We start from the raw sequence: 22,667 nt of genomic DNA on the forward strand, positions 1-22,667 counted from the left end.
TGTGCCAGACACGCTGGATCTGCATTTGCAATACCCTTGCTTCAGGGTATTTGGATGTATCCAGAATTTTGATTCAGACCATTAGAGAGACAGAACCCAACTGTAAAAGTCTGAGATCTGAGCAATGCTTAGAGTGTATTTGGATGTAGAGTTTTGGCTGACCTATTTAAAGGATGATGTTGTGCAAGTGATTACTCCATAATCTAGACAAGTGCCAAGACATATTTAATAGTAAAAAAGTAGCCAAGACCTAAAAGTTGTTGGTTCTTTTTTAATAAAAACTGAAAAAAACCCCAAAAAACCTATATACCATATTGTAGAGTTTCACAGATATTTTCCTGTAGAAAAAGTTAACATTTCTCCTAGAAGAAATTCAGGATTCAAATTAAAAGGGAGAAATTTAGCCTTATTTCTGTAAAATACGACAGATTTGCTAAGGTTATGAAACAACTGTGAGGTTTCTTTTCCAGTAAGCTGGAAGAGGTTAGTTAGCTACTACCTAGTGATCTGTTTGGGTAGCCTCACCTTTCAAAGTTTCAAAACCAAGCCCCATTCCCAGAGCTGTGCTTTATCTGTATTTCAGTTCTTCTTTTGGACTCTGCACTAAACCCAAGAGGGTTCAGCCATTATTACTGTAGTTACTGGAAAGACTGGACCAAAACTTGAGCGTTCTAAGAAGCACTGTGTTGTATTAGTGTGCTAAACAACAGGGGAAGTTAGCAAGGAAAAGGCTAAATAATCATCTAAATAATTGTCATCTAAAAATCACTGTCATCTAAATAACTGACAAGAAATCAAGATTTTAATCTGTTTTCTACTAATGATTTCTTTGTGGCCTAGAGGAATATTGTACATTCCGTCTGCCTTTGCTTCCACATGAGCAGCTCAGTAAGGAGATAATGATCTCAAACCTTGCTTTAAGAATTAGTTAATAAGGGTGTTGATAATGTCAACTAGCAGTTTTGTGTAACAGGAACGTGATCTTGAGCATGAATGACTCTTTTCCTGATGAAAAGCTGATGTACAAAAACAGACTTAATAAAAAAAAAAAAAGTCTTTTGGTTAAACCAGTGTTGAAAAGATAGAAAATCTACCACTGAAAAAAAACAGCTCCAGGTTAGAAATGTAGACAGAGTATTCACTGTTAAAAAGCAAGGCCCTGTTTGTAAATAATTGTAAATTTACACCATACCCCAAATTCACTCAAATGCAGATGCTGTCTAGTCACAGAAAATAGGTCAAGTTTTTAAATGTAGTAGCTACCATACAGATAAGCACTACCACACACAGAGTATTACTGATAAAATACACTAGGTGGACTGGCTGATGCTGAGAGTCTTCTTTTTGGGTGATGACATATTCTCTAAATTCCATCCACATTTGCAATAGCTTGCTGGTAATGGACTCATTTTGGTTTCTCTTCTGAGAAAAACATCCTATCACCTCTATTGGGTTACTTAAATCTCTAGTGAGCCTCAGAGAATACCTCAAAACAAAACAAAATACCAAAACAACAACAAAAAAAAGCGGGGGGTAAAACAATCAACTGAACAACATCTATCAAAACCCACTAACTGTGGAAGTCAGAGCTGCACAGATGGTGGAGAGCTGGGGGGCTGGTCCTGGGGGAGGCTGTGTGCTGCTCACTCTGCTGCAGTGCCACAACGCCTGCCTTCTATTAAGCTCTCCTCCTGATGGGCTGGGAATTCTTATGTTCCTAAACCACTTCTGGACAATTCACAGGAATAATGGAAACTTAATTAATTGAATAAAATATATGCTGTAAGTTAGGCAATTGTGTCTTGCATGTTCTCTGAAAGCTTTTTGCACTCAATTTCAAATGATTCCAGTCAGATACAAGGATATAAGTTTTGATTTCCTCTGGCCCTCAGGACTTTAATGTCTGAGTACTTTACCATCTGTGGCATATTTATTCTCACAAGACTCCTGTGATATATAGAGGGACAATTAAATCCATTTTAAATCTACTTTAAGAATGAGGAATGAGAGCCAGAACAAAACTGGGATCAAATAAGTGACTCAGGCCTCAGTAGGGTTATGAATTGAAGCCTTCCTTATCATCAACTAAAGCTTTAATTAATGCATGCTTCACCCTCCCAGTATTATCTTTGCTGTGAGGTTCTTCAAGCTGGGGAATTCTGTAGAGTTGGCAAACATTCCATGAAAGTGATTTATTTCCCTTTTTTAAAATCTGGACAGTTTTTCTTAGAATGGAAGTTTGGAATGAGAGCGAAATCTGAGATAAGTGATATAGATTTACAATCATAACTTGAAGGTAAGTTTTGCGATATCAGTGAGATAGATATTCAAGTGAGGAGGGAGGGAGGGAGTGGGAGAATTTCCTTATAGGTGAGCAAAAAAATTCATAAAAGCAATGCTTTGCACTTTCTAGAAGTGTACTAAACTTAGGAGCCCTACATGGCTCTTACCCAGTAGTGCAGGTTCACTTGTCAGAGCCGCAGGTAGGCTTAGCTCTCCAAGCTGACTTGTAACTCAGCCCCTGCTGCCCTTTACTACCTTCTTCTATGAGTGTCTATCCCTGAAACATATTTTTTAGGCACTAGATGATATTACAGACATCTTAAACCACTGTCCATCATTATTTCCTTTCACTTTTGCTAATAGTCATAAATTCTAGATTCCTTAGGTACCTTAGGTTGCATTTTTTCATACTGAATCTCAGTGTAATAATTCCCATTCATATTCCTTACTTTTTAGTGTGGACTTTATTATTACTACTGGCCTCCTTCATGGTTATTTCAGTTTCCAAACCTCATTACTGTAGTCTTGATATCCTTTTCCATTGAATCAATAATGACATGCAATGAGAACAATCCCTATGATACTATATGGATAATTCATCACCAGCTTAACCTACTGCCATGAACTGTTATTTTCATTTTTAACCCTTCAGCTCATTCTTTTCCAGTGAATTTACAATCATTTTTAAAGTTTTTGATAGGCATCAAACAAATTCCTCTCTCTATTTTGGCCAGATCTCCTATATATACAATGTCATAAATGTCACTGATGCTGATTTACATGCTGCAATCAATATCAAGAAGAAGAGGATGCTGTGATCCTTCTATGTCTCCCTATCTTGATATGATAATTTCTATTTTTCAATTGTTTAAACAACGATCAGGCTTCAAAGTGTGCATGCAGCACATTAACTGAGCCCATTGATGAGGAGCGCTGTTAGCCACAGCAAATAGACTTGGTCTTCAAAGGAAATGCTTATTCTTTTCAATGGCTTTGTAACTAGTAAAGGCTAAAATCCCCACACAATTACCATGCATTGAATATCTTACAATGCTTTAATTGCATTTTTAAATCAAGAGTTATAAATATGCATTGCAAATGCTTATGGCTTACAGTTAGGTCCCAGTATCAATATATTCAAGTTGTATCAGGAACCACTGAGAGCAAGTACAGCACCAGTCTTGACACTGCCAGTATTGTATTGCACTGAATGGCACAGGGACTCAGATTTCTGGTGTGACAGGGTTCTATCTGGACATACCTGTGAGAGACTGAACTGTTAAAGGATAACAACTCAAAACATGTCCCCCATTTGTGGACACACCAGGAATCTTTGCTGAGGTGGAGGAGGTGAGCTTTTGGGTGTACAGTTGCTAAACCTCTGATCTGAAAAGACAGAGGGGAAAGGATGGGTTCAGTGAGACGGAAGAGGGTCCTGTGGATTTGGGCAGGTGCCTCTTGCTATCCTAAATTGTCCTGCCTTGCGCAAAACACTGGGTGGTGGGTGGGGATCCCTCTCTTCCCCACCCCAGGGAAGTACTGGGATACTGACTGTGGCCTGAGAGTGTTCATCTCTGTTAATGGCCATAATGGGCCATAATCTACTCAACTGTACTGGTGTGATGGGCAGCTGTGTTGTCTTAGAAGGTGTCAGGGATTCCCAAGGGTACCTCTTTCAGGGGAGGTACCTAGGCATTCCCACCCAAACCTGAGTAAATATATAGCCAGTAGATTTTGTGTTTCATAGATTTTTCTGCGTATTTCTCCCCACCACTTCTTCAGGACATTGACCATGACTCAACAGATCCTATTTGTGACCACCACTTCAACCAAGATTGTGAAGCAACCAAGTATTGTTGGGGGAGCCTACAAGTGGTGAGATCTCCATAATCTCGTCCTTTCTTTCTCTTTCTTTTCCCTTGTGCATGTTCTTGAGTGATGTTCCACTTTCATATTGCAATGCTTTAATGTTGTTATATTACTGATAGGGAAGGTGGGTGCTAACGCCTTTACAAACAACTCATGGGTGAGGGTCCTTAGGAGAAAAGGGTGTTATGTCTTTGAAATGGGTCTTAATATCTCTATCAACCTCATGCCACACAAGTTTTTACAGAAGCCAGAAAGTCTAACTACAGTTTAAATTCCTGAACTTTAGGGCAATAGCCGAATGGGTGTATTGCAGGACCCAGATAGCCTGAACTTCAGAGGATAATTATGTGTTCAAGGGGGAAATATGTGGTAGGCAGTTTGGGAAGGCTGTAACTTCCCAGTACCTCAGTCAATAAGGAAAAGAAGGGGGCAGCATGTGGCAGGGAGTTTAGGATCAAAGGAGGCTCTGTCCTCCAAAACCTTGAGAAGCCCTATGAGTGTATGCCCCTTCCTCTACTAAAAGGAGTAGATTCTCCTTTTATTCAAATAAAGTTGCAGGACTCCTCTGTCTCCTTGATGGACACTGGCTTTTCATAGCATGATTTTCTGCACATAACTATAGGCAATAATAACCAAAATGCCTACGCACCTGTATTTCTTTGCAGCCAAATTGTTCCATAATAAACCCTACACGTGTATATTTACAAATACCAGTTATTCAGTGTTGCTCATTCTAATCTTCCCCCAGGGATCTACTAAAAGAACGTGGGTTACCCTTATGTTCTGCAGGAGCTCACAACAATACCCCAAATGTTTTTTTTGTTGAATTGCACCACACGGAAGAGTTAGAATTGTCCAGTATTTGGTGCAAAAATGTGAACATTCTAGAGCCAACTCTTCATGACTAACTGGCATTTCATACTTTGAGTAAATTTTGAAACAATCCTTAAATATGTGTGGTTTTTAATTCTTTTTTTGTTGCTTAAGGTGCTGTTTCTGAGAAAAGGCAAAAAAAAGTCACAAAAACTTGTGGCAAATTAAATATTTACAGATACCCCTATTCTATTACTGATTCATGTATTTACAAGAAATCCTTTAAACACGTTGACCAAATGCAAATGCTAGTAATTACATCCAGCATCCCTAAGTATTCCCATTATTGTTTCATATGAAGACATTTTTCTTAATTTCCCTTACTCAAAAAAAGCTGTTATTCCTGGCATGGTATGGTTACCCTATTCTTCTGTAACAGTAACTGCATTTCAGTGGTGGGTGAAGAATGATTTTTGTATGTACAGTCTAAGTAAAACTCTTTGGGATCTGTCATGATGAAAGGTGCTCTGTGTACAGCACTATTATTAACTTATTGTATTTCATCAGGTTATTCTATTTCACATCATGCCACTCTACTGAAAAAGCCTTGACAAAAATAAAAGCTGTCCAATGTCATCAGCTGAGAAAACAGACTCCCTCAAGAGGCAGTGTAGCATGGAGATAGGAGGCATCCCCAGCAGCTGAGGCTGCCATTGCTGGAGTGTGCAGGGATGCCTGTGGTTTCAGTGTGTTTTACGTGTCATACATGGTGTTCTTAATGTGAAGTGAGATGTAGAATAGGAACAGAATTAGATTTTGAAGAATGATTAGTGCATGAGCTTTTGAGGTAATACCTCTTCAGAACTACTGAAAACAAGTATTTTATTAGTTAATGCATTTGGATGTAATTTGACAGATTATGCAATGGTTTGTTAAGCATTTTAGCAGTACTAATAAAAAACATCTGAGTTCTAAAATAGAAAACTTTAATTAAATTATTAATTACTTAGATAAAGTAAGACTTTTGATACTTCCATTTATGATATTTTCATTTATTTTACTGGAAAGTCAGTGCCTATTTCCTTTAATAATTCTTTTTTCTTTTTTTTCTCCCTATCTAGATCTTTGTAATAATATAAATTGTAGCATTTCGGGTTTTTTAAATTCATAGACTATTATTGTAGCTAAAGAAGAAGTACAGCAAAGATCAAACTTAAGATCTCACGATTTTCAGCTTGTGACTATAACTCCTGAAATCACATTCAGCCAACTCAGGACTCCCAGATGCATTCTAGAACAGCTCATTTTAATAAAATCTAGACTCAGAATAATATCTAATGAATGTGGAAGTAAAAAAAATCCCATCAACACTTTATTACTTGTTTTGCAAACCTTTATAAAAACAAACAAGTACTACTGTGATTAATTTATTGTATTCTCAAGGCCTCATAAAGCTACAGGCATTCTGTGACAGTATAATAATAAGTTTTGTTTTGAAGGTTGTAGTTAATACTCTAGCTAACAAACTTGCCTTTCCTTGAACAGCAGATTTGTTCCAAGCCTGGAGCAAGAGGCAGAGCATTGTGCACTGCCACCAGCAAAGACTAGGGCTGTGCTGCAATTTTGGGAACCACTGTCTGCTTTGGCCACCTCAGTGAGGTGAGGAGGCAGTGATTACATCAGGTCTCTGCCCTTTAAACGGTGTATTTCAAGGAAGACCAGCCAGCTCAGCAAGCTTTGCACTTCCATACTTACAAGCTGTCAGACAGCCCTAAATTAATTTCCTTATTTTAATTGAAAAGAAAAAAAAAAACCTATCAAAGATAGATCTGATTTTCTGGTAAACAACATTGTTCTTAAAACAGGAGAGTTAAAAATTAACAAAGCTGATTCTTCTCTTCACCTTCCTAATTCTCCCCTATACCTGAAAGTGGTCTTCCCTTAGTACAACATAAAACAGTCTGAACATTAGACTAGACTGAAATAGATCCTTGTAGGCTGCATTCTGGTAAAAGACCTAACTAGCAAATGTACCATGGCCATAACTTCTGCAGCCATAGACTCAATGGCTCCTCATCACCTGCATTGGAATAAGTGGTATCCAGGTTACAATTAACTTAGCAGTATGCTAAAGAATAGTTTGCACTTTATCCACAGCACTTTGAATGCATAGTGATGCAGTGTCAATGCAGAAATAAAAACCTATGTCTTAGTAGATAGTATAAGTTAAAGTAAAAACTAAGGTTTCTCATTTCAAAAAGAGGCATCTATACCAGAATATTTTTACCACACTTCTAGTAAAATCTCATAGGGTACTATTCTCAGCCCCCTGTGGCTGAAAGCACAATGGGTGGACTGAGCATTCACCCTGCATATGCTGCTTGGCTTTAAGTCAGACTTCTTAACAGTATCTCAGTGGCATTTTCCTCAGGCCAATTTCCTTTGTTGGGTTTCTTTTCTTTTTCTTTTTTGTTTTAACAGGAAAAAAATATATGTCACTGAAGAACCACATGAGAAACAGTCTTAAAATTCTGACATATCCTTCATCTCAATGGAAATGCCTCCAGTGCTTCATCTTAATGAAATTATTGTAGGGTTGCATAAAAATGTAACTTCTTAATAGTAAATGCAAGCAAAACCAGAAAAAATATACTTGCTACCATAGAGTGAAGCATATTAAACTCCACTGCATCACTTGATACAGTCATTTCTTCAGAAATGACTGATGAAAGAGAAGAATATCAGTTATGTAAAACATCAAGGATGAAGATGAGGAAGTTTCAGCAGTAGGGAGAAGGAAGTGCTGGCAGAGGTTGCTGAACAGGTGCCTGCCCAAAGGTCTTGCATGGATCAAATAAAGGTGAATTTAAAGTATCTGTCCATTCAAGTCCGGTGAAAGATAAATCACATATGATAAAATTCAGCAGCCTTATCCCTAACTTTATCCCAATCATCCTTAATCTCATCACTAACCCAAAAAGCTGGGTTAAGCTAATCACAAGCACTTGCAAATTGAAGTAACTGGGATCATTTTGGCAAAAATTTGGGTTCTACTACACTGCAGAACAGCAGTTAACTAAGGTTTATAAAATAAGTTATAAAATTAACAGACATTTTACCTTCAAATCAAATGAATCTGCAAGTAACTGACACTTAGTAAAGGAGAGTGACAAAACAGTGCATAATTGCAATAAATAACAAATAAATTCCATGTATTTCATATATAGTTCATATAAAGAGCCTCTCTCAGACCTGGAACATACTCATGGCTTAAGACTTTCATACTCCACCTACTTCCTACAACACTCTAATCCTCCATTAATGGTCAAAAGTTTATTTTTTGTTTGTGACAGTTACATGGTTTCAATGGGTCAAGCACGAGGCCTTAGGAAATATGCTGGGACAGAAAGGAGGGGGAAGCACTTTGAATGTTGATGAAGAATTAATTTGGAAGTCAGTTCTTCCAGGCTTTTAATGATGTTTTCTTTCTGGAAAGACATTAGAGGTATTTAATTCATGTGACCTCTATGCCATTTAGGACAATGCTTTGATTTTCTTTCTTTACTATGCTTTCTGTTTTATCTTTTATATTTGTTTAATTTAGAGGTCTTTGTTACTTATCAGATGTGATGTTTAAACTCTGCTGTAATTACTGGCTTTTCTTCTTCTCACATTTAGTTTATTAATGTTGTTACTTAGAGCAGATTGTTTAAATATTTTGAGAACTCTTCAGGGATTGATAAAGGGCAATTAATATCAACTGTTGATATTGTCTTTTCTTTTTCCCGTGCTCCCTAGATCTTATCTTCAATTTAGATTAAAGAGATGGGAGAAGGAAAGGAATTCTAGTCATTTGGACCAGGATTTAGAATCTAAATGTCTTCAAAGTTGTGCTCAGCTGTTTTGGCTTAGCCTTCTGCAATGACAGGGACCATCTGAGGACTTCGGACTTGAATCCAGGTTTAGATTCCTTGGAAATGAACCTCACACACAGAGGCAAAGATAAACACACAAACATACACACAAATGTTCAGGCTGAACAGGGGCCACCTCTAATTGCATATTTATAAAATTATTCTGGTATCATATCAAGGTTCATAATAGAATAATCATACATAAAGATAGATGGTCAGAGAAAAATTGGGATACCCCTAAGGCAAAAACTGAAATACTATTGCTGGACACCCTTTCCTCTTCTATTTGCCAGCCTGGCATATTAATCCAGGATATTAATTCCTTGCATATTATGAATGAAGTTAAATATATTTAGAAAACACTGAAATTTTAAATGCTAAAATATTCTGTGTGTATAATGAGATAAAAAAATGGCCCCAAATGTTGGCTCAGCAGTAAAAAGAAGTGCACCAGATCCATTGCACTTATTCATACACACCAGCTTCAGTGAGACAGAAGTCCCAAAACACTGCAGGACGTGCTTTGCAGCAGATTGAATTATTAGAAAATAATGTGGGTAACAACTAAGAAAGCTGACAGGAGGTAGAGAAAGCTCTGGGATCCCAGAAATGTGGGAGGCTAGCAAGATGCACCTGGTATTGAGTAGTGGACAAGTATTGAATATTTACAAAACGACAGCTAGATATACAAACTGGAAATACTTAACCAATAGAGGAAAAAGAAATTCCTACAGAATCTGGGCATATCAGGTATAATTCACCTTTCTGGTTTTAGCTAGCTTTGCATTTCTCCTTTCTTTTAAGTTTCTCATAGTTTAATCTTTCTGTACATCCAAACTACTTTGTCACTCCACATTTACAGGGCAGAATAAAATCCAAATCAGACTCTGAATCTCATGGATGCTTTTTGAGCTACCACTGGATTCTGTTCTGCAGGGTAGAAGGGCTGGAGTACAGGGTGATATGAAGATAACTTACTTGCACCAAGGCAGACTTCATACAGCTGTAGACTTTGCCAAGCATTAGGGGTTCTACATTTCTCCCAAAAACCCAGATGTATACTCTCATAACCAAAGACTTTCTATTAGCCCTCATCTTCCTCTCTTCTTCCTATCTTTCACCTCCTCAGTTCAGCGTCTCTTTTTTTCTCTCCTCTGCCTGTCTGTTATTCTTCTGCCAGAAACTATTCCATGCATCTGTTCATCTATGGTCTGTGGCTCCTGCCTGTGGGCAGGTTTGGACCTTGAGACATGCCAGGTAGCATGTTATTGTTAACTCCACCACGAAAGAAAAATTAATTAGTGTGGAGTAGAAATGCACACATAGCTAGTAAGGACAATGTCATTTGTATATGAGAATTGAAGGACAGAAGCACAGAAAGAAGGTTAAACAGTCTGGGTCTGCATGACTCCTAGGGAAATTAAATTGTGGATTCAGACTGTTTGGATTAGGGCTGGCCTTGTTAGGATTTGTGCTCCATCTGGTTTCATCTCGCCTAACTCTGGGTAGCTAGCCAGGTACCTTAATCAGGAATGTTATTCATTGTTAGTTCCCTCTTGAAAGAGAAAGGGATGCCTCTTATTCAGCTCAACCTTAACACTTTCTGAAAAGCCTGCTTCTTAATAAAATACTAAGACCGCCGATTGCAAATATGATCCTAATTTCAGTCCCTCAAACTGAGAGAATCAGATCTTTGAATTTGGTTGTGTGCCACAAACTTTAACTCTGAATGCATAAAACTCAGGAAGAATGAGTATGCAGACCTGCAGGCAAGAAAGTGGTGCAGCTGAATCCTGTGTGACACTTCTATTCAGCCAGTAGCATGGCACATGTCATTGCATCATCTGGCACCCTGCATTTGCTTTTTGGGACATACGGTAACCAGAGAAGCCACAGTTCTGCTCAGTGCTAAAGGCTAAAAAACGTGCCGGTCTTTGTTTCTTACATCCCCAGAGACTCAGTCAGCAAGAAACAAATGTTGAGAGGTCTGAAAGAAACCCACAAAAATGAGTCAAATAATGGAACCAGGTCTCCTACTCTCCAAGGAATATACACAAACAATGACATTTTCTGCAATTCAGCAGTACAAAATCTAATGGGTTGAGAAAAAAATCTGGATGGGAAGACTCCCACAGGTTGGGTTAGTTCTATCCATGGATCAGTGTTTCGTGGTCCAAACCCACCACCTGGACAGAAAAAAAAATCCAGACTATACCTCAGCTAGAGAAAAAACATGGACTTGTTTGGGTATTTTTGGGTACCAGGGCTGATTTCAAATTTCTGATACCTCTGACCATGTGAAACTGCAGTCAGAATAGTGAGTAGACAAAAGTATTTTGGCATATAAGCTATTAAGAAACAATGGCCAGCTTCTGTTCTCAAAAATATGCAGATCAGAGCTAACCCCTTACATGAAACTTGTATTAGGCTGCTGTGAAAGTAGTTTTTGTAAAAGGAAATTAATTTTCTATTATTGATAACAAAGATTATTCAGTGCTTACATAAGGTCAAAAGAAAAGTGCCACACTTTTAAAATCACACTTATTTTATAAAAATTGTAATTTTCTCCATCTCATTTTATTTTACTAATTAATAAATGCTCAAGTCTGAGTAGACAATAAATATTACTGAGCACAGGGATATGCTGTCAATTGAAGTGTGAGAGTTGGAGAAATTAGCACTTTCTATGTAAGTCCTCAAAATAATAGGCTAAGAGAATAACTGACTTTAGAAGGGAGTGTGGGACATCACCCAATCCAAGAACCTGCTCAGAGCAGGACTACCTGCAACATCAGCTGAGGCTGCTTAGTGCCTTGCTCAGATGAGCTGAATGAAGGCCCCACATCCCTTTTGAGCAACCTGTTCTAGTGCCTTCCTGATCCCACTTGGAAAATATTTTCCTTAGCATCTTGAAGGGGTAATTCCCAAAGTAACAGCAGGTATCCAATTAGCTGGAATATTCAAAAGTCGAATGTTTGCATTACAAAAAATGTTTCCTGGAAGGGATAAAAAAAGTATTTTCTCTCTGGAGACTAAAAATTCATTTTACATATATATTGCTCTCCCATTTACCCCTTTAATTGTTCTTGGAAGAATAGCCCCCCCAGAAATTGTTATAGCTGGAAACCCTGGAGATGCCAGAGAAAAATTAAAATAAACAGGGCAGATAATGGACTTACTAAGATTTTTGTTTTCTTTTCATAAATCTGCCACAGAGTAACATACACTTTTCTGTCTTATACTCAGTGGAATTATAACATTGAAAGAGATGTCACTGACATCTACAGATACACTCCTGGCAGTTCAGTCTATTTTGATGTTGATAAAATTTCAGTGTCTCAAAAACGTCAAGGAAAAAGCACCTGATTACTTTAATGGGCTCTGGCTGCAGAGCCCTGTAATGAGATCACTTCATTGTCAAGGTCAGTTTAAACCAATTCTGCCCCAATCCCTTTTTTGAGAGACTGTTTACAGCAACTTCTTTCCCCATGACTAAATGTAGCACTCATGTAATGGCCAATACTGTTGATAGAAACCAAGAGCTAAAGGCCAGTCATATAAGAATTACGTAGTTGCAAATTTTCCTTCAGTAAAGGTACTGAATATGGAATAGTTGCAGTTTATAATATCTATTACTGCATATTATCAATATCTAACAGTTTGCTACCACAACCTTGGTAAATTTGTCTGTCCCACTAGAGGTATTCTAGCTGCCTGGGATTGTGCAATAAAGCAGAGGAGCTCCATAGTCATGCCTCACTCTGGGTATGTGTACTGAATTCCCAGCACATCAGTGACCCATCTTCCCTTAGACAAACTGCCTCAGCTGGGCAACCTAGGAAGGTCACATCCATGAGGAATGCACATGAGGGGCACTGATGAGATGTCATAATCCATCAAAGACCCACAAAGCTCTCCCCAGACTCATTGCTGAAGCCTTGCAGTGGAGAATTGCACGTGATGCAGAGTGATGTAACAGATTCAGAGAAATCTGCAAGAGACTGTGTCAAACTTGTTCTCTGCCCCACGGGAGGCACCTGGGCCTTCCCACCCAACCCAAGCATATATCAGTCCATTGAACTTGATGCTTCCTGGGGTCCCTCACCATCAAGAAGCCCTCATGGAGAACATCAACAGGACACCATTGGGATCAATAGAATGGTGATATTTTCTACTTAATCTGTTTCTGTCATTCTCTTTCTTGTGGCTACCTTTTTCTATTTCTTTTTCTTTCTCTCTGTTTCTCTCTGTGTCCCTCTCATTTACTGTAAATAAAACCTGTACTATTCACTTTGGCATATTGTCTCATTTGCACCTTAATTCAGGCAGAGGTGTTTCTGATAATTTTCAAAGCTGGATGACAAATTTATGAGGAGGCTAGAAACCCACAGTTCCAGTAATTTTGTCTGTTGAAGGGGTGCTGGGTATAGCCCTTTGTGACACAGGTGCATTGTGTCAGGACCCTTGGTGATGTGGGATATTGTGGTGCCCAGAGGCCCTTGTGACATGGCAGAGACCCACCCCACCAGGGGGCTACTTAAGAGGCACAGAGCCAGTCCTGTGGTGACCAGTGGGAGCTGTCATCTCAGGAGGAAGCGGCTCCCAGGATACCTCTGTGTTAGAGGAAGTCCAAGATGGAAGAGGACAAGGTGAACCCTAACTCCAGGTCCCCCAGCCCCTTGCCCAGCTGGCAGGAAGACCAGGCCCTCAGCAGACTGGAGGTAGAGGGCAGCTCAGTCCTGTTCCTGTCAGAGGCTGAGGAGGAGGGTGCCTTTGTCAACATGGACAAAGAGTGGATAGATGATATGGATCAAGAACTTTTCCAATGGGGAAATATTGATGACCAAGAGCTTTGCCTGTGGGAAGAAGTAAGCGAACAAGAGTTTTACCAACAAGAAGAAGAAGTGACAGTCCAGTGGGACGTAGATGTGACAGTCCAGTGGGGAGATGGAACACAGCAAGAGCTGTACTACCGGGAAGAAAACATGACAGTCCAGGAGCTGTGCCCTTCGCATGAAGATGATGACAGACATCAAGAGTTATCCCAATGGGAAGAGGATGGATGCCAGGATCTGGCTCTTTTGGAAGATGTGCGAGGCTGTCCACACATGTACCAATTGGAAGTGGGTAAGAGAGACCCAGAATTGTCCCAAGTAGGAGACAAGAGTGACAAGGAGGTATCCCAAGGAAAACACTACAATGTGGAAAAGCTGACCCAAAGGGAAAAAAACAAGAGTGACCAAAAGCAGTCCCAAGAGGAAGAAAGCATGAGCAGTCAGGGGCTGTCCCAATGGGGAGAAGGAGTCAGTTACAAGACCTGGGACAAACCCTTGCACACAGAGAATGATGAAGATGCCCAGACTTGTGCTCAGCAGAGACCCAGCTCTTCCAGCAGTACAGACACTAAGATGTCAGGAGAGGAAGTCTGTGAGTTACCCAGCACCTCTCCTGCCCTGGGAAGTCCCATGGAGGCTGAGCCAGCAGCTCAGCTGCCCTGGCTGTCCTGCCCTGTTGCTGCCCTGGCTGGAGCTGGTGAGGAGAAGCCTCCTGAGCCTCTGGCTCCCGAGGAGGAAGAGGCACTGGATTCTCCTGCAGGCAGTGAGGAGGTGCTATCATTAGGGACAGAGAGCCCAGTCCCTGCCCCACGCAGCCACCCAGGCTGCAGCCAGACTCTGCTGGACTTAGCGAGGCACATCACCTCTGAGGTGGTTCTCAAGGCTATGCCTGAGGTCCCAGCATCTGTCCAGAAGCCAGAGGAACAGGGGCACCTGCAGCAAAGCGTGGCTGCAGAACTGGAAGCAGCAGCTCCAGTAGAAAGGGAAGAGAGACCAATCTCTGTCCTGCACAGCCCCTGCTGCCCACCCAGCCCCTTGACCTGCCCACTAGGAGCCCAGGTGTTCAGTAAGCAGCAGGAGGAGGCAGACAGGGGGTCAGTCCTGATAGAACAGGAGACTGAGGAGGGCACCTTGGCTGGGGAGCTCAAGCTTTCCCAGTGTGATGATGAGGAAGACCCAGAGCTCTCCCAAAAAGAAATGAACAAATACCAAGAACTGTCCCAAGGGGAAGCCTGCACAGAGCAAGAGCTGTCCCCAGGAGAAGCTGGTAGCTACCAGGAATTGTCCCAAGGGGAGGCCTCCATGGAGCAGGAGCTGTCCCCAGGAGAAGCTGGTAGCTACCAGGAATTGTCCCAAGGGGATGCCTGCATGGAGCATGAGCTGTCCCCAGGAGAAGCTGGAAGCTACCAGGAATTGTCTCCAGGGGAAGCTTGCATGGAGCAAGAGCTATCCCCGGGAGAAGCTGGAAGCTACCAGGAATTGTCTCCAGGGGAAGCCTGCATCGAGCAAGAGCTGTCCCCAGGAGAAGCTGAAAGCTACCTAGAATTTTATGATTGGGAAGAATGTACAGAGAAAGTGCTATCCCAAGAAGCCGGTAGCTCCCAAAAACTGTCTGTCTGGGAAGAATACAGGAAGCAAGAGCTGTCCCACAAAGTCAGTAGCTACCAAGAACTCTCTGACTGGGACAAGTCCATTGGCCAAGAGCTTACTGAAGAGGAAGATTCCATTGGCCAGAAGATGTCCAAAGGGAAGGTTAACAGAGCTTCCATGCAGTCCAGCTGGAAAAAAGACACTGATAAGGAGCTCAGGCCGGACAGCTTGCAACACGCAAGTGTCCACAGCACCGGGGTCAAGCCCTTGCTGCAGGAGGAGGACAAGTGGGATGATCTGAGTATCCTTGAGCTATCTGAAGAAGAAGACAGAGAGGAAAGACCGGGACACTTTGCAGAGGATGGGTTCCAAGTGCCTGTCCCTCCAGAGGCTTGGGTCGAGCATCAGGCACTTGAGCCACACCTCCAAGTGAAATCCCAAGCCCCCAGAGGATGTGCAGTTGGTCCTGCCTTCAAGGAGCAGGTGCCAGAGGCTGGCCCTGCCCCATGCAGATGTCCCAGCTGCTCAGCTCCCCAGAAGGGAGCCCAGACCTTCAGGTGGCAGTCAGATCCCCACCATAAACACCCCTCCCGTCTCACACAGGCACTGTGCAGCCTTTTCCGCTGCCCCTGCATGGTGCCGCAGCCCGAGGATTAGGGCTGCTGCTGGCTCCAGCCTGGGCCCTGGAGGTGGCAGCTGGCCCAGCATCCAGAGGGAGCCACACAGCTGCATCTGCCTGGACATGTCCCTGCAGCCTCAGCAATACCTGGCTGCATTGGAGCATCCCAAGTGGGTGTCCCAAAAACCAAATATGACCGATGTGGCCAGCACCAAACCAGCATTCCAGGTGGATGTTGGTGACAGGTGGCACAGCAGTGAATCACAGAGAATCATCAGGGTGGGAAAAAGACCTTGAAAGTCATGCAGTCCCACTGTCACCCTGGCACCAGCATCATCACCCCAAAAACATGTCCTCAGGTGCCACATCTGGACAACTCTTGAACACTTACATTGCTAATGACTCCACCACCTCCCTGAGCAACTTCTTCCAATTCCTGACAACTCTGTCAGGGAAAAATTGTTCCTGATATTTAAGCTGAACCTACTTTGGTGGAACCTTCCTGGAGGAAAGGCCATTTCCTTTCATCTTGAGAGGATTACCTGCTGATACTTTGGGATTTTATCCATGAGGAATGGGCACAGACAGGAGGTATTGCTCCCAGGACCTCACTGCAGACTGCAGGATTGCAACACACACAGTTCATTTAAAACAAATTAAAGTTTGGTTTAAGAAACAGTAGTAGTAAAAAAAAAAAACCCACACCAAAAAAAACACAAAAAGAATAAGAACAGGAATACTACTACTACTACTACTAATAATAATATGAAGAATTAGTAGTACTAAAGAAGAAGAGGAAGAAGAAAAAGCAAAAGAAGAAAAAGATGATGTAGAAGCACCTTTAGTAGTAGCAAATAAGAAGAAAAAGAAGACAAACAGGAAAAAGAAAAAAAATAGTAGTAGTAGTAAATAATAACAATAACTATTGATGATAATATTGTATTGATGATAATAATTATATTGATGGTAATAATAATAATAATATCAAGTTAAAATACATATACACATATTCTAGAATCACAGAATGCTCTGGATTGGGAAGAGCCCTAAAGATCTTCTAGTTCCATCTGATTATCTTCTGGTCTCTTTCTCTCTATCTGAAACCTCTTTCCTATTTCTATCCCTCAGCTTCACATTTCTTGTTAAACAAAATTCATGTTAAATAAAATCTGCATGTTATCATCATATGGTCTCATTTGCGCCTTGGTTTGGGCAGGGGCATCTCTCCCCAGTTGGATTGGAGCATATTCCCTGCCCTGCCTGTCATTATAGCAGAGGTGCTCCAGCTCTGAGCGGATCTCTGTTGCTCTCCTCTGAACACATTCTAGCAGGTACATGTCCTTCTTATGCTTGGGCCCCCAGACACAGATGTAGTGATCCAGGTAGGGTCTTGCAAAAATGGACTGGAGGGCCACAAACACCTCCCTTGATCTACTGCTCTTTGCTTCTTTCCATGCAGACCAGCACAGGGCTGACTTTCTGGGCTGTGAGCACAGATTGTCAGCTCATGCTGAGCTTCTCCTCCATCCACATACCCAAGTACTTCTCCTCAGCCCCTGCCCTGCTCAGTTTCTCGTCCCCTCCAAACTCTGTGCTGAGGGGAAGGTCCATCCACTCTCTCTGTCATTGGCAAAACCATTAAAGAGCCCTTGTGTCAAGGCAGAGACCTGATGGACACCTCTCCAGCCTTGGAGCCTGGGGATGGAGCCACTGACCACAACTCCCTGGCTGCATCCATTTGGCCAACTCCTCATGCCCTGCATAGCCCACCCTCCAAAGCCAGGTCTCTGCACTGTGGGGCTTGGGGTGTCATGTGGCACTGTGTCCAAAGCCTCACAGGGACTCTGGGCACATCAGGACTGTCAGAGACTGAAATGTTATGGGTAATTGCAATGTTATGGGTAAGCATTGCAATGAAGCAGTTTTGCCCATTACAACAAAATTATATAAAGAAGCTGTGACCACCAAGGCCCACCCATCCGCGACTTGACTGGAACTTGACTGTGATTTAAGCTGTCCAATGGAACTTGAGGTACAGTAACAGTGACACTATTGTTTAATTACCTCAGGACGAGGGACAAATAAACAAGACTGAGGGAGAAGAATATATCCACAAGAAGGCCAAATCCTGCAGCTGTCCTGAAAATTAGCTCTGGTTGGGTTTGGCCTGGGGGAGGCCAGAGCCCACAGGCTCATCTGCTGAGACCACGTTTGTGCAAACTCCCCACCAACCAAGAAGGAAGGAGGAGAATTTGGGGGCTGTGGCATAACCTCTGGTTAGAGGCATTGACCAAGATGCACTAGTTCTGGGAGACATCCATGACAATACACAGTGAATATCCATCCGTATTTCTCATTTAAAGACAGAGTCATATGTTTCTCACATAAATACGTATGTATATATATATATGTATATATATATATATGTGTGTGTGTGTGTGTGTATGTGTGTACATATATATATGTAGTACCCCTTACTATCACACCCTCCATGAATGTTAACTTGTTCTGTTAGGATTTTTGTGCTATTGTGCCCTCTTTCCATCTTGATGTATGTTTAAACTTTAACATTACGGTGATGTAGGCTGCTTTAGTCTGCATGACAGTGAAATTAAATAAACTGGTCTTAAAAAGGATACTTAGTTGCATCATTTTACTGGATGATATTTAAATTTTTCTCTTGGAGTAGCACCACTGTGAAAACTTATAGTCTGGGAAATATCATAGTTTTAAATGCTGTTTTACTTGAGCTCCTAGAGAATGATATACAGAATGTACTTGATAATTTACCCTATTTCCCCTCTATATATGCTTATAATTAAAGCTGTGACGCTTTCCTCTGTATTTATTAAACTGTAGAAAAATCTCTGAAGCACCAGTAGTCTAATAACAGTTTAACAAACCACATCTTTGACAGTGGTCAAGCCAGAACTGAAGAAGTTTCAAGATGAAAATTTAGAAATAGTGGTAATGTAAAGTCTTTGAAAGAAAGATATTCTACTTTTCCTTTCCAGCACTTCTTGACAGTGTTGTTCTGTCTTATTCATGTGATGGTAATATATGACTCATCTATATACAGTCCTGTAAAATACTGGCCTTTGAATGTGGGGACACTAATTTTCCTTCATAGCTGCCAAAACCAATGTGCTATAACTTGCCCTATCCGCACGAAAGGACCGGAAAAAAAAAAAAAAAAAGGGAGAAAATAGATCCATTGTTGGAAGAGACAGAAGTCAAATCTCATTCAAGAACTTACAAAAGCAATACCAAGGTGAAAATTTTCCACACATTTCAAGTGCAGCTGAAGTGGTGCTGTGCTTTGCATAAAGTATTACACTTTCATTATCTGTGCTGAGTTAAAGGGCATTGGGACAGGTTGAAACAGGTAAAGAAGGTATAATAATATTAAGACAGATCAGAAATAACTTGAATTAAATTCTTGTCCTGTTACTTTCAGTTTCAAATCCTCTGACATGGCAAAAGAATCTACAAGCCAGGATTGTCACATAATCAACAGAGTGAAAAATAGACAACACAGTAGTAGTTGTGATCACAGCAGAAGTGATTCACAAACCACTGCTGCTCGTGTACACGATATGATTTGTCACATGTATGCTGGATTACAAATTTAAGTCTTCTAAGTAACAACTCCTACTCATCTTGCTGTAAAGAAAAAGCTTCACTAAACTGAGTAACAACCTTTTGAAAAAGAAATAACAAACATCTCCATTCTATCTCTACTTGAATCCAAAAGTAAGGTCCAAAGTAAAAAAAAACATAGGTTTGTAAGATACAGGCTTCCATTAACCATTTTAATTTATGTGTGGATAACAGTGTGTATTATTCAGTCTTAGAAATAAAGAGGCTACAACTGCTGAGTACAAATGAGATGGCAGCTTAGGAGATTTTGTCTAAAAAGAGACATTTACCCCTCAGTCTTAAGAAGGATTCTCAAGATGTAGCAACAGAAGCACTGAGAAAAAGAATGGTCGCCTTGGGGGTCACTGGAGGAGGCTTTATGGTACTTGAGCTCCTATTAGGTTTGTTACAGATCACATTTATTTCCTAGGTCTGAGATCTGAGTACTCAGCCCAAAGGAAATTCCTAATATTTCTCTACTTTGGAGAGTTTACTTTTACAGAGAAAGCTTTATTCCAGATTATTTGAGTAATCCATAGGCCTTGGTGTAATGCTAGGAGTTTACTTAATATTCTAGTGATTTCTGATTGTAACTCCAAATATTTTTTTTTTTTTTTTTAGTTTAGCTAACCACTTTTGAGCCCTTAATTTGAAAAACCAATCACAGAATCTAGATTTATTCTCAAAACATAGGGCCACTTTACTTTTAGGAAACCACTCCTAGGTCTGCACAAAATCATGACTTGTGTCTTGGAGCTACCAGCACCCTGGTTCCAGCTGCGTAGGGCAGCTGATGATGTACCTGGACAGCAAAATGAAAGGCATCCAAGTTCATTAATTTAAAATCTTAATTTCTTTGACAACGTGCCTATCTTCAGTTCTGACCTGTTTCTTCTTTGAATTTAATTTTGACAGAACTATTATATTCTGATGTAATCAGAAGACATCTGGTATTCTTTTAAAATTTGGGTTCAGTTTTCTGTTCTTAAATTTATGGATGACTAACACAAGACTTTATCAGTAGTGAGTTTCTACTAACATATCATTGTTATATTGGCAGCCCTTAGTTAGCAGACCCATGAGGAGTTTATTTTGGCATATGCTGATGAAATAAATGATTCCACTTTCCAGCTGCTAGTTCTTACCCATACCTTTTCTCCTGAGCTGGCATCAGCGTCCATGCAGCTGCATGGTGAACTGATACACTTTCTCTGCAGTGTTTTTTGGCTGAGGCTAGACATCTTTCAGCAGTTACCACATCTGATTGTGAGGCTGGTTACACTAACCAGAAGTACTCAGAGAATTAAAAATGCTACATGTGTAGCTACTCTGTGTTAGAGAGTATCTACTCAGGCAACAAATGCTTTTGTTACTCTTTTAATACAAGGCCAGTAATCATTAGCAATCAGGTGGAATGAAGTGTATCTGAGCATTATCAAAAAAGTGGAAATCACTAGTTGGTCATCTGCAATAGTTTCAGGGTATTCTGAATTTTGAAAAGACTTGTAAGTGCAAATTCTTCAAAATGGCCATTAAATGTCATCATTGAAGAAAGCACACAAAGTTGTGTGAAACTCAAGCCCACAGATACCATACTGCATACAATAAGCAGACATTGTATGCTTCAGATTTTTGGTTCTTTTTACTTCTTGTTGCTTAAATGCATAGGCTTAAGAGAAAGTGAAAAAATTATTCTTAAGATTAGTTTTAAATTCTGGCCAGCCAGGACCAAAAATGTAATTTGGTATTAGCTTCACCCTTGGAAAGGCAGAGACATTCTTTTAATTTAATCAATGTTTACTTTCCATTGGTAATAGTCCTGCAGAGTTTGACTGAGGGTCTTTTCTATAAAAGATCAGGTTTTGCAGTTCGCAGAGCCCTATAAAGCTGCTGTACATAAGCACAGAGTAAGCTTCTCTCAAGCTGCTACAGGTAGCATTTTTGGCACACCTTGAAACATTCTGTAGCAGATCTAGACTCATTGCAAAAGTAGGGAAAAAACAGCTATTGCCATCTGTCCTTCAAATCAAACCCCAGGCAGAAGCAATTAAGTTCAGGTCCTACTGCTGCCTGGAAAAAGAGGTTGCAGATCCCTGTCAGTGTATTATTATTGTATGTATTGTATGTGTTATTATATAGTATTATGTTATTATAAATTGTTATTGTATATATTATTGTTAAATGCAATATTATTGTACTTAGTATTATATTATTATATTAATATATTATATTATATAAATACATTATATTTAATTTGTAACTGCTTAAATATTAATAAAAAGTAAAAATTTGAGAACTGCAGAAGAACTCCAGACTGAGGAAGTGATGGCCAAAAGTCTGCCTTGAGAGTGTGCTTGGGAGGGGAAAAAAAAGGTAGCAGAGCATCATAATTCTGCTTGGACACTTAAATGCAGGCAGTTTGATAAAAGTTTCCAGAACTGAAGTTCACTGCAATATCTTTACCAATCATACCACTATCTGATATCCATGGTAGAGATATCTAGAGATATGGTAAATCATCTGAGTTAACACATGGAAAACATGTTAGTGCTTTTGCTCATGGAAAGATTACTCTTTTAATAAACATATTGTTGAGTTTGGGTTTTTTTCCCCATTAATTTTAATATTAATCATTACTTCAATTATGTCATTGGAAAATCAGGAGGCTTTTAGGAAACTTTACGTCCTGTATCACGGAACCTTCATGTCGTTAGCACAGTTGGATGCTGTTTGGGAAATTGTCCATTTGAACCAACTTACTCTTATTTGGGTATCAATGTGCCAAGGAACAGGAGCTCTTAGGTATACAGAAAGATCCATGCTCTCATTGAATACTTACTAGGAAGAGAGAGGAGTCAAGAAAAAACACCACACATAATTCCTGTCATTACTTTTAAATTTTTTCCAGAGTTACCACTTGCCAGTACAAGGATGCCTGTGTCTTCAAAGCCTGCATGCATCAGGACTCCTGTCTACATCACCACTTTCTCCTGTGCCACACTGGTGTCATTATTTGTGTGTTACTTTTAGCACCTGAGTCTCCATGTACCAAATATGAGACAGGTCAAGTATTATAAGTTTCTTATACAGAATTACAAGCTATGT

At 40.4% G+C, this 22,667-nt stretch overlaps 1 protein-coding gene and 2 long non-coding RNA genes across 4 annotated transcripts in view; 1 reads left to right on the plus strand and 2 right to left on the minus strand.

Annotated features, from left to right (window-relative positions):
- LOC111941361 (uncharacterized) overlaps nt 1-22,667 on the minus strand; it is a 37,184-nt gene that overhangs the window by 5,420 nt on the left and 9,097 nt on the right. The gene's annotated exons all lie outside the window — the stretch shown is intronic.
- On the minus strand, nt 230-12,704 carry LOC111941362 (uncharacterized). Its single transcript, XR_002869977.2, has 4 exons — nt 12,553-12,704; nt 3,545-3,669; nt 2,451-2,560; nt 230-1,728 (listed from the first exon to the last, which is right to left on the minus strand). It is a non-coding gene; the product is annotated as an uncharacterized LOC111941362 (long non-coding RNA).
- On the plus strand, nt 12,809-16,746 carry LOC147648525 (uncharacterized). The gene has a single exon (XM_086870142.1). The coding sequence runs from the start codon at nt 13,514-13,516 to the stop codon at nt 15,959-15,961; it is 2,448 nt and encodes an 815-aa protein (XP_086726268.1). The 5' UTR covers nt 12,809-13,513; the 3' UTR covers nt 15,962-16,746.

The sequence above is a fragment of the Cyanistes caeruleus genome, chromosome Z (assembly GCF_971803275.1).
Source record: "Cyanistes caeruleus chromosome Z, bCyaCae1.hap1.1, whole genome shotgun sequence".
Classification (NCBI taxonomy): Eukaryota; Metazoa; Chordata; class Aves; order Passeriformes; family Paridae; genus Cyanistes; species Cyanistes caeruleus.

Bases quoted from the DNA above. Each gene is read 5' to 3' on its own strand.
- LOC147648525 (XM_086870142.1), top strand. From the start codon at position 13,514: ATGGAAGAGGACAAGGTGAACCCTAACTCCAGGTCCCCCAGCCCCTTG.